A 13188-nucleotide genomic window follows, 5' to 3' on the forward strand; every position below is an offset into this window, starting at 1 on the left:
TGGCTGTTTACCACAAACACAACATTTATCCATTATTTTGATTTCAAATCCAAACATTGTCACTGAAAATGCTTTTTCAGCATTGCAGTTCTTTTTTTTACACAGTACAGTAATACAATCTTTCACAGACATGTTTAAACACAAATATAAGCTACACATTATTCAATGCTTTCTACCTTTGCATTTACTTCTAGATTTATATATTAAGTTGCTCAAGCAATTGGCAAAACATTTAAACTACTTTTCTTACATTATCACAAACTTACCATTGACAGAAATAGTCAGCTCTACTGCCTTTTATTTTGCATTGAAATCTTTATTAGAAGCAATCCTGCGGTTCATAAAGAACTTTGTTTTCCTACCTCCATGAGTGCATCTATTATTGTATCTAAAATTATTATATCTAAAAGTGCTCTTTCCCTTTAAACCTAGACAAAAAGCCATATGTGTTGATTATGAAACACAGCGTGCGAGCGCTGAATGGTTAAACACTGGCAAGAATTAAAAAGAAATGCAATTTATAAACTTTAGTGACGATGTGACACTGCCTCGACTGTGCAAGTGACAATTCCTGTGTCAACTGTGCAGCGTGCTGCTTGCTTATAGACAGACGAGATGTGGTGATTTGAAGCCATTTGCGTATTTTGAGAGAGAGAGAGAGAGAGAGAAAGAGAGCGCGCGCGCGTTGATTCACTCACGCTGTTTGTGAAATTACGTCAAATTACTAATTATAAGTAACTAATTAACTATAAGTAACTAATTTTCTAATTATTTTACAAGTTATTTAATGAAGAAATATGAAGGTGAGTACCTCACCTTCAGCATTATAATTAATTCACCCGCGCCGGACAGCGACTGAGACGGTGCCGCTGCATGTCGTGCCAAACCTCTCACGGCAGGCTTGAGATCGTTTTTTTTGAGATCGGCGTTTTAGAGACCGCCGATCAATCATCCCAATGTGATTATCGGCCGATAGTGATCGGTAGCCGATCAATCGGAGCAACCCTACCTCAGATAAAGCAAAGCGGCAACTGAACTGATCATCTCTTTCGCTTTACTACTCACCTATGCTTAATCAAAAGGCATAGCAAAAGATTTGTGACAGTTTTATTTTTGTTCTGTAGGCTGATGATCCCGCGGAGCTGATTTGATTACAGCCATTACTGGAGAAACCGCTAGCTCTACCGCTCTCAAAGCGCCAACTGACAATCAATTTGCATTTTCAATAAGCCCATTTCCAGCAACGGGTTTGATGTTGCTATTTTTTTTTTTCCAGCAACTCAGAGCACTTTTCATACTCGTTATACTGGCTAAAGCACATTTGTTTCAATCTATAAGAAAAATCAGCCTACACTACCAGTCAGAAGTTTTTGAACAGTAAGATTTTTTTTTTTATCATTCTAATATGCCGATTTGCTGATTATCAATATTTAATACAGTTGAGTACTTTTTTTTTTCAGGATTCTTTGATGAATAGAAAGATCCAAAGATCAGCATTTATCTAAAATAAAAAGCTTTTGTAACATTATACACTATTCCATTCAAAAGCTTGGAGTCTGTATGATTTATTTATTTTTTATTTTTTTTAAGAAATTATAGAAATTAATCATTTTATTTAGCAAGGATGCTTTAAATTGATCAAAAGTGATGATAAAGACATTTATAATGTTACAAAAGATTTCTATTTCAGATTAATGCTGTTCTTCTGAACTTTCTATTCATCAAAGAAATCTGAAAAAATATATATATTTCAAAATGTTACTGTTTTTGTTGTATTTTGGATCAAATAAATGCAGGATTGGAAGAGAATTCTTTAAAAACATTAAAAATCTTACCGTTCAAAAACTTTTGACTGGTAGTGTATGTTAGCCTATAGTTTGAAGTTAAAGATATTAATATTAATTAGGTGAGTCTGAGACGATTATTTGACAGTGATTTCACATTTCTTGTTTGTATGAAGGCTAAATACAAATAAAAGGTGAACATTAATTTATTTGTGCTGTTAATTTATTTATTTTTTCTCTAAAATATTATATGGTTTTATATGAGGTGTCAGACTTGGCAAATTCATTTTTCATAAGTCTGTATGCACAGACATCTGTTGTGGGCGTTCTTGGCAGTTTTTATGAGGCTTTTTTTAATAGTGTTTATATCGATATCGGAATTATATCGTATCGACCGAAATTAAGAAATATACTGTGATATAAATTTTAGCCATATCGTCCAGCACTATGATTACATGAATAAAACAAAAGATAATTGAATTATATACTTAACATTTACAATAATATGCTAACTTAATTTAATTTAGAAAAGGCCACATGCCATACTTTGTTAATATTTAAATAATTTTGCTGTGGTATTGCAATAGTCATCTAAAATGGCCAATTTATATAATATAATCTCTGATTTAGATATCAACTACTAAAATGCTGGTATCCTGACAAACCTACTCCCACGTATATACCAGAAATCCAAAAATAGGCAGCAGACAAGGTCAGATTTGTTATGCAGCTTATCTGTAGTATAATCTCTTAATTATTAGGCTTAGTAAATGGAGTCCTGCTAATCTCCATTCTCCATCTCCAGTGCTGAATGTGAGTAATGCTTAAGCACACACCTTGGGAAGATGGGAAGGGCATTACAATGCATGATTAACGAGCAGAGAGAAAAGTAACAGTGTAGCTAAATGACTGCATCCCTGTCTCTTTTGTTTCAGAACACGTGTCACGCAGGACCGACTGATTACAACTAACCAGATGAACAGACAATGAGACACCCTAATAAAGTGATGCTCCACAAGACAAGGGATTTCTAAAAAGAGTCATGTTTATGGCTTAATTATTTCATCTTGTTTGTTTTTTTGCACCAAAACGAGTCATTTTTATACGGCCATTTTCCACCCTCTCTGTGACCCTTAGAATTAAACAGGCTGTTCATTGCTACAGTTTTGCTATATGTATATAAGTTTGCTATACACTACATTATAATAAGCACTGTTAATGTGTAAATGTGGACAGTCAAGTGTTGTAGGTTTCTGACGTTAGAAATCCAACTATTTTAGAATGAGCCAACCAAAAAACGGTCTTTTTAGACCAGAAAAAATTGCCCTAATGACAAGACCCCTTTAAAATATTTATTTAGAAAACATAAATTTGAGATATAAACTTAATTATGAAAATATTATATAAATAAAAGTACATAAAATAAATAAATAAATAAATGTAATTGTTTGGAAATGTACTCTAATGTGTTCTTCTCACAGAGAAAAAAAAATCATAGAGAGTCAAATCTTAATGTGTGGGCGACATACTTTGTCTCCATGTCCTAAGTGCTCATTCTTGACTTCCGCCAGGGTCTTCCAGTTTGTGTTTCCACCACCACCACCAGGTCCTCTTAACTCAGTCATCGACTGTCCATCTATAGCATGTCCTTCCTTATCATACCTGTAAACAAATAGACAAAAAAAATGCTTAGCCTCTAATGCTGTCAATTATCAAAAAATAAATCAGTCAGACATATGTTCATCTCTACATACAAGGCAATAGCTAATCTGTTCAGGCATACAAGTAGCTGATATATTAACTAGATCTACAGAGACAGAGAGAGATCGGCTTTAGCTAGGGAAAAACAGCAGCGGCAGCCACAGAGACGCTGGGGGCTACTTGTGAAACGAATCAACAGTGTAGGAATGGTTCAGGGAGATGGGGTCAGAGCTGCAATGGTGAAATCAGAAACCTATTTTCACTCACGTTCCGGATTGGCTGGAAAGACGAGGTTGGAGAGACAGAATAAAAAACTAAGCTCACTCAGGATGAATCAGTGTGTCTGAGGAATCGATACAGCATTATAATCTAGAGACCACAGGCCTGGTTAACGGAGGGGTAGGATGGGGTGGATCAGTAAATACAAGGGTTCAGGGCTTGTTCTGGGAGGCACGACTAATTGAAAATATCCACGTAAATAGACAAGCGTTTGGCCCTGGCTGCTTGTGCTGCGTTTGCCAACTGAAAAATGGGTTGAATACTAAAGCATGGTCTCTAACCTTAATTTTCAGCTTCTTTGTTATATGAACGCACTTATGTACTTCCCAGAATAATTCCCTAAATATAGCGCTAGTCGTGCGTTGCAAAAAGGATCAGCCTACTTCTGATTAAAAAAAGATTTTTTTGTCCCCAGTGTTTTCAGCACATTTCAATGAAAAGTGGATATTCAGAAAAGGCAAGCGTATTCATACAACAATGATGGTAACTGATACTACGCTGGAATAAAGCAAGAAACTAATTGTGAATCTTGCGAATGAGTCATAAAAATAAACAATACAGCAGAATAAAACAAACGCTTCAAATGGTCAAGACCTGATGGTGTGCGGTAATTGGCAGACTGAGCCTGAATGTATGGATAATGGGCGGTGCCATCAAGGAAGGCAGAATGAACACCAGAGGAGCAAATTGGAAATGGCATGTGCTTTAGAGCAGTGGAGTGACAGGCTGGCACTCAGTGCAGAGTGTCTGAACTGAGCCGAGCAGACAACAAGAGGAAAGCAGCGAGATTGAGCACTGAACGGACTTGTCACATGTCAGAGGACATGAAATACTCGTGACAGGAATAGTAAGAGAGGCAAGAAAATTAAGAATCTATGAAGGGATGTTATTAATAAGTCTTGGTTGAGTGCCGTTTCTCTGTAGCTTTGTAAAATGATTGCGGTTTTAAAAAATGATGTGTAAATAAACTATATTTGAACAAATTGTCAATATAGTATAACTAGGTCCTTAAACTAAGAGATGTAGATTGTTAATGGGTTAGTTCACCCAAAAATAAAAATTCTGTCATTACTCACCCTCTTTCTGACCCTGCAGAGACCGCAAGATAGTAAGGACATCATTAAAATAGTCCATGCGACATCAGTGGTTCACACATCATGGTAATCTCCTGAACGCGCAGCAGAGACTGACACGGAAGAGATTAAATTGTTGAATGAAGTCGCTATTTTTGTTTTCTTTGCGCACAAAGTATTATTGTAGCTTCATAACATTACAGTTGAACTGTTGATGTCACATGGACTATTTTAACGATGTCCTTACTACCTTTCTGAGCCTTGAATGTGTCAGTTGCATTGCTGTCTCTGCAGGGTCAGAAATCTCTCGGATTTCATAAAAATATCTTAATTTGTGCTCCAAAGATGAACAAAGGTCTTACAGGTTTGGAAAGAGAGGCAAGAAAATTAAGAATCTATGAAGGAATGTCATTAACAAGTCTTGGTTGAGCGCCGTTTTTCAACGGATTGGAAAAATTGCAGTTTTTGAAAATAAGTAATATTTACGATATTAGTTAAAAAGTTTCAGCTTGTTTCTCACACATTGCTACTGTATGGCATCAGAACACCTAGAATATACACACTCCAGTCATACGGACTGCTTTTATGGAACTTGGCAGTATAAATCCTCTTCTGCTATATGGAAAAGAAAATAACACTGGGGTGGAATGATATGGGGGTGAGTAAACAATACCATTTTCATTTTTGGGTCAACAATTCCTTTGACCTGGAAACAGCATGGCAGCATGTGTTTTCTTGAAGCTCATTGTACAGTACAATGTTCCCCGAGGACTTTGCTCATGTGTGAGCCAAGCGGAGAACCCCAAAAATGTACTTAAACAAAACAGTCACTGAAACTAGTGAGCCTTGCTTAATATCTCAAATTGAGTTTGATGGAGACATCTAGTGTAAGTACAGGGAGTGCAAGCACAGAGAGAGTCCTGGGTGTGTGTTGCTTTATTCCTCATGCTGGTTTGAAGGCTCTGACAGGTGGGATGGAGGCAGGAGAGGTTCCGCTGCCTCTGAGAAGATTGCCAAAAATGAGCCAGTCAAAGTAATTGACAACCTATGAGTAAGAGTGCATCAGTGAACGAGAATGAATGATAATGAACAGGGTGAGAGTGGCAGAGTGAGAAGGAACGACGGGAGGCGTGACGGACGGTTGAGTATGAAGTCCACACTGCAGAAGGAGCAGACAAACAGTGGTCCTAATCTCTGATGCCATCTACTGGACAAAAGACAACTTGCATCAAAATGCTGACATAACCATCATCTAGTATCATTAAGGGTTAGTTTATATACTTTATGGAAGCTTTGGCCAAATATGTACACTGACTGCTACACTAAAACCAACCGAGGCGACAAAGAGCAACTGCTTGCCAATTAAACATTTTAGGAGCGGAGCATTAAAAGAACAATACGTATTCAAATGCCTATGACTTCCCAGGATCAGACATCACAACTTTAACATTTCCTGATATGTCCGGGTTTTCCAAGTGAGAATTACACAAAATTGACATTCAATTTTTACAAAAAAAAAAAAACATTGGTAATATCTATTACACAAGATAAAACAGTCAGAACCATGTCTCTCAAAAAACTGTAACCATTCATGGATTATTTGCATTTAACAATCACAAAAGTAGGTAGGAACATGCATTAAATATTCCTTCAATTACTGCACAATAACGTCAGAAGAAACAAAACATTCACATTATCCTGAAGTGCCAAATTACACAAAGCCAGAAATACTGACAGTAAAGCAGCACGGTGACAACAACTCCCTACACTGAGCTCTGGAGCGTGAGAACAAAAGATCCTCAATCAATGTGATTAATTGGATTGACTTTAAATGGCAGACAGCATGTGTATGCCCCAACATGTTCAACTCCATGAGGACCAGACTTCAAGGTTAAATCCCACTGGGCCTACAGCTTAACAGATCAAAGATGGACACCGTCATTTAAGTCAACATAGTAGTGTTCACACATTTTATTCACATAAAGTATTTCCAAGTAAAACAGGACATGCAACTGAATAAAATTCAAGGGAAAAAAGCAAAAACTGTTTGGATGACAGGTGGTTGGAGGGGAGGGGCTGAAGAACAAGAGTGCTTAGTGCTCTCTTAGTGCTCTTAATTCTAGCGCATTATTTTTAACCACTGGTGGCACAAATATGGACTACAACAGCTGTAAAATAAAGTTACAACTTTAAGAGGTCTCTGAAGTAGAAAACTGGCACAATGTGTCAAGTGGCTGAATGAGTCCTCATGCTGCAGACCTCAACAACACCTCCAGGTTCAAAACAGCACTTACTGTATCGATTCCACAGTGGCCCGCTGGACCTTCAGAAAGCTGGCCAAGAGGCCATACACTGCGCATTGGCCCATGATTTGAAAGCTCATTATCTCTGGCTCTCCAAGTGAGAAGAGGACAGACGTGAGCCCAGAGACTAAGCGGTTGAACTTACCTACGACTGGATCAGCAAAACTGAAGTTCTGAAACGTTGCTGACAAAGAGCATTTTCAGCCCCTCAAAATGCAAGGAAATACACCAGTCCAAGCCCTACGCACAGCCATGCATAGAAACCAGAAGCTTCGAGCTGGCACTCTGGGACTTTAAGGAAAGCTGCTGTGAGATCACTACCTCTCCACTACCTCACCCAGCTGTGTTCAGTCACATTCCACTACCCTGATTATGTAAATGAAGCCTTCAGATCCCCCCAAAATAATTACCCTCTCAAACTTGCAGACTAGAGGCTGGTGAAACAGAGGTTTTAATCGTTTGTCAAAATGTGCAAAAAAAAATAGTGGCAGAAAATAAAGTGAAATTCAACTCTGCAGCCCTGTTGTTATGCACCGCTTTCATCTTATTTCCCTACAAGGCTGGGGGTCTGTGTTACTGGGAGGTAAATAAATGGAGCACACGGAGAGGAATTGATTGAAACCTGCAGGGAGAATGAAGAGAGACACTCATGGATGGCTTCGGCCAGGTAGGCTGTTAGGTGGCGAGTATGGATTGTTAACAGGTAAGGAGGAAGGACTAGTCAGTGTGGCACTGTAACAAACAGGGTTAAGTGAGGTTTAAAGCTGAATAACACTTCATGAGTAGCACACAGACCATTTAAAGGGATAGTTGACTCAAATTAAAATGGTCATTTACTCATCCTCATTTCAATTAAACCTGTATGATTTTATTCTATTTTCAAGAATGTTGGGGTTGAAAACTGTAGACCCTAAAAAGAGGGAAAAAAAAGGAAAAAAAAAAGAGAAAAACATCAAAATTAAAAAAAAAAGTAAATGCCATTCAGTTGAGTAGATGCAATTATGTATGCAATTATGTGTGTTCATGTCACTTCACAGTCTAATACATATACACACATCTTTTATGCTCTTTTTTTTAAACAACTATTAAACTGGGCAAAAGTGGAATATATTTTTATTTGCAAGTGGAACTGCTCCATAATGAAAATGTTATATATGAATATATAAAGTTTTAGTGGTGCACTTCATTATTCGTACCATTTTATTATGAAATAGTAGAAAATGTAGTTAATAATGCAAAATTTGTGAACTGAGATGATCCCATTCATCAACTGCATTCACATAAAACTCTACTGCAATGGGGAAAATGCATTATTAAACATTTCACTTTATTTACATGACAATTTGTTTGCAACTGAAAGTGTGCAATGATTGTTGATCTGGTGATTATGTAATAACTGTGACAGGTCTTTCCGAGATATTTTAGGATTTATAATTATAAATTTGGCAGTCCCAACAAACACCTAAATTGGCAAGATAAAGCAGAGGAAAACATTAAATGAGTCATAACAGTTTTTCAACTCTTTAAATAGCCAATAAGGATCTATGAGGATTAAGACACACACAGGCAGCCATCATATACTTGGCTCTGCTGCCTTGTATGCAAGTATTTATAACACCACCATCTCTCAACAAGGCATTCAGTGCCGTCGTTTCTCCATCTTCCTTGTTTCACATCCCCAGAGCAGAAATAAACATTCCTGTTCTCAAAGGAACCAAGTCACACGAATCCACCAGGGGAAATTGAACATCTTGGCAGGGGATTAGACATGATTTGCATTCCTATATCAGCCTGAATGCAAAGCCCACCAGAGCGCCGCTGATAGAGCTAATCTTGATATCAAAGGCATGAGCATGCTCACCCTCTCGGAATTCTAGAGTGTGCATTTTAGTGTCTGCTCTCTGCTCGTCCCAATTCTCACAAGTGGAGAAATAAAAACAGGAGCGCATTAGAACGCATCTGTTTCGTCTAGGACAAACACTTAACAGATGCAGTGTATTGTCTGTATTGTATGATTTGAGTGAGAGAGAAACAGAGAGAAAAATCACTCACCATCCCCGCAGTTTGTATGCCTCAGGAATGTCGGGGTTGATCATGACCGTGCTGCTGTAGAGAGTGGAGAGAGAACGCCCACCAAAGTCAGACAATCTTGCTCCCTTAATGGCCAAGATAGGCTGCCCACTGCCATCAAACGTCTCTGCCTGGAGAGTGAGGGAAGGAAAGAGAAATAGTTAAGCACTGAACAACTGCTCATACTCCTTCTACAGTCTGACATTTATCTTGCAAGAAGCAGTGCAAAGGATCTATAAGGAATTTACCATCTAAATGGTTTTATGCATTTGGTCTTTTATGGCAAATCCTGATTGGATGAGAATGGCTGACATGCCAAATAGAAGCCGACATCTGGCAGCTGTAATGGGAGAGGGAAGTTTCGCCAAATGCTTGACAAAAACATCATCTGGTACAAGATCAGAGTGTTTAGGGCTGGATGTCACTGTTTGCATGAGGATTCCAGTCAGCTGAGATCCTCACTAGCACACTAACATCCAAATGTTTGGAGTCCATAATTTTTTTTTATGTTTTCTTTTTTGAAAGAAACTAATACTTTTATTCAGCATGTATGCATTAAATTGATTAAAAGTGGCAGTAAAGACATTTACGTTACAAAAGATTTCCATTTCAAATAAGCGCTGTTCTTTTGAACTTGCTATTCATCAAAAGATAAATAAAAAGTAGTTATTCTACTTAATATTTCTATGGAAACAGCATTGATACTAAATATGAATATTAAAAATGCTAAAAATGTTTCTTGAACACCAAATCTGTATATTAGAATGAAGGATGATTTCTAATGTGAAACAAATACTGAGTCTTTATGCAACTTCATGGTCCACAGAAAAATAATAATCTTAAGAAGCATAAAATTTATCACAATATTAACTAATTTTACAAAATCATTTTATTTTGTACTACAAGGCACTGAATAATGTAAAAGGAATAAAGATTGATCTGATCCGTTACGTACATCATTACCCCACATGGTGAGCTGGATGACTCTGCCGGACATGTCCATCAGTTGGATGTTCCTCTTCGAAACCTCACGACTGTTCTTGGTCATGATGCGCGTCATATCCTCTGTGTTTTTACACACTGCAATCACATCTGCAATCACACATGCCACCTGGGTTTACAACACTGCTACTCCCCCCAATTTACAAAGAGTAAATAGGTTTGGGATGACTATAACATTCATCTAGAATGTAATTCCACAACACCCGTCAACGCTCCATTACAGCGCGCCATCTTAATCCTCTCATATCAGAAGCCGTTATGAATCATTTAGCTGCCATTAGGAGCATTTCACAAATCACTGCCAGCACCTGACTCAAATCTCAGATAAGAAATACGCCTGCTGCACCTCGGCGTGCTCCAACTGCCATTACCATAATTAGAGGCATGCTTATTGACTCTTCATTCTACCAGTGACAGCATCTTTCTCCTCTGGTTCTGCTAGAACCCGACAGGGACACAAAGTCAATCTGCGCCACAGGCCATTACTGTCATAAGCATTATTAATATTGCGTTCATCATCAACGCTATAATTACCACAACCTCCTGGGTCTCAACACATTTGTTACAGAGAGCCGTGCTACTGTCTCCATCACAGTTAATTATTAAAATGCTGGTTATTGATGATGCCAATCGCACAGGCCGGGGAAGATGCTCACCTACGATGGTGTCTTTCTCCCGGGACTCCAGGTCAGCAATAGAAACAAAGTCGCACTGCACCTTGGGGACATCATGGCTGTCCTCACAAGGGATGATGCTTGTCTCGCCATTTAGAGTCATTTCATAGTCATTCTTAAGTGAAGAGAATTGTTTGTTGGCAATCTTCAGAGTGCCTTTTGAGATGTAGTAGACCTGAGGACAACAAGAGGGATGAATCAAGTCAAGTTAGCAACACACGTTAACTTTATTGTTCTGATAAATTGTGTAGCCCTACTTCCATGGCAAATATTAGATGAGAACATATAACACAACTGAAAAGTAGGCCTTACTTTTCCCTGCTCAATGAGGGAGTAGAATTTGTCCACCTCGTGATTAAACCCAGTTGCTCTAATCTCCCCCTATAATAAATCAAAATCAAGATGTTATTGCATATTAACACTCTTACAAGCTTCTAATCTGATCACTGCTGATGAATGCTTACGCTTTCATCCACAAGCTCCATGGAGAAGAGCTTCCCGTCCCCTCTGGAGTTACTCCATGTGCGGATGGAATTCTTATTGGTAACTCTGGCTCTAACAGTCCATCTGAAGAAAACAACACACTCTTATGAATTATGCCCAACAAAATATGTTATGTAATATGCAACGGTCAATCGGATTGGAAAGAAAAATATTAAGGGGTGCAGACGTGAGATTTAGACTGACTTTGACTGGTATGGATTGAGGCTGGCAATGGGCACAACTTTAGAGCTGCCTCCAGGAGTGCTGGGGGCAGTCATGGGCTTTTTCCCGAAGCTCTGATCAGGTCTGTTCATTGAACCTAATGAGAGAAGAGGAGAAAACCACACATCACTGCAAAGAACTATAATAGGGTAGACATAAATCACAGACACCAAGAGCACAATTTTGAAATAATGACTGACTGTAATGACACAAGACCTCTGAAACAATCTTATGTGACAATCTTGAAAGTGTGAATTAAAACGGCTGTCGGATACAGCTTGCAAATCCACACTGAAGTTAAAAATGTCAAAGAAAATTAGACCCTTAAAATGCTGTCTTAAAATTCTTTTTAATAACAACAATGGGTATCTGCAAATTAAAGGGAATGAAATTAAGATTTTCTATTCTTGGGATTAAAAAAAATGACATTAAAACAACAAAAAGCAGATCATGAATTTTCACACCATCAAACACAAGGTTTACAAACACTACTTGATGGCTAGACGTTTTGGTGTTTCCACTACAGAACTATATTTATTTATATATTCCTCAACAAATAACATGGTTTGACATTCACCACTGACAGCACAGGACATGTTAAACATTCAAGTTTAATACTTATGGCTATAAGTCGGATCAAATCCCTGATAAGAAGTGCAAGCAACTGCCGATTATTAGTCATGATATTAAAGGGGTGGTAAATCAGCTATTTTCGAAGGCTTGATTGTGTTTATGGGGTGCACTGTAACATGTGTTCATGCTTCGTTTCGTTTCGTTCGTAAAAAAGCACATTATTTTTCACATATTTTATATCTTTATTCTACACCGCTGTTTCTGTTCTCCTAAACTGTTTTTCAACTTCGTGGGTCGACGCGACCCCACTAACGCGATATTTATCCCCCTGAACATGGTTGTGCTAGTTTTGGACTAGTTTTAAGAAGCAATTGGGCAGATTTTGTTGTGTAAACCTGGAAACCCTGTTTGTATTGTTCTTTAGTGCATACGGGTCAGTTCAGAACCATGATCTGTTCACACTGTAAAATTGATATTGGCCACATTTAAAACAACAATGTGAACAGCTACACAAAAAAATCGGATCTGAGTAGCCTATGAATATCTTGAAAATGGGTCAGATCTTCAACTAATATATTTTAGTTATAGTATATAACTAGTAGTTTTTGGATTAGTAGTTTTAGTAATAATGTAATGTTTATAATCTAAAATACAATCAATTCAGAACTTCATAACACAGCTACTGCATTACAGCTCAGGAACATTAATATAATTAATTTATATACACTACCGGTCAAAAGTTTGGGATCAGAACGATTTTTTATGTTTTTTTAAAGGAGTTTCTTATGCTCATCAAGGCTGCATTTATTTGATAAAAAATACAGGAAAAATGTAATATTGTGAAATATTATGAAAAAAAATATTTGGACACACAAGCACAACTGTTGCCAACATTGATAATTCTAATAATAAATCAGCATATTAGAATAATTTCTTAAGGACCACGTGACACTTTATACTGGAGTAATGGCTAATGGAAATTCAGCTTTGCATCACAGAAATAAATTATATTTTAAAAGGTAAT

At 37.6% G+C, this 13188-nt stretch overlaps 1 protein-coding gene across 1 annotated transcript in view; it reads right to left on the bottom strand.

Moving 5' to 3' along the window:
* Positions 1 to 13188, bottom strand: part of LOC107744798 (replication protein A 70 kDa DNA-binding subunit) — a 33779-nt gene that overhangs the window by 12619 nt on the left and 7972 nt on the right. Inside the window, exons 7-13 of the mRNA XM_016558626.1 lie at positions 11574 to 11688; positions 11351 to 11453; positions 11199 to 11267; positions 10869 to 11061; positions 10166 to 10302; positions 9193 to 9341; positions 3314 to 3446 (exon numbers count right to left, since the gene is read on the bottom strand). Of these exons, the coding sequence (XP_016414112.1) occupies positions 3314 to 3446; positions 9193 to 9341; positions 10166 to 10302; positions 10869 to 11061; positions 11199 to 11267; positions 11351 to 11453; positions 11574 to 11688 (899 nt within the window). The remainder of the gene's footprint in view (positions 1 to 3313; positions 3447 to 9192; positions 9342 to 10165; positions 10303 to 10868; positions 11062 to 11198; positions 11268 to 11350; positions 11454 to 11573; positions 11689 to 13188) is intronic.

The sequence above is a fragment of the Sinocyclocheilus rhinocerous genome, unplaced genomic scaffold, assembly GCF_001515625.1.
Source record: "Sinocyclocheilus rhinocerous isolate Xijiao unplaced genomic scaffold, SAMN03320098_v1.1 scaffold738, whole genome shotgun sequence".
Lineage (NCBI taxonomy): Eukaryota > Metazoa > Chordata > Actinopteri > Cypriniformes > Cyprinidae > Sinocyclocheilus > Sinocyclocheilus rhinocerous.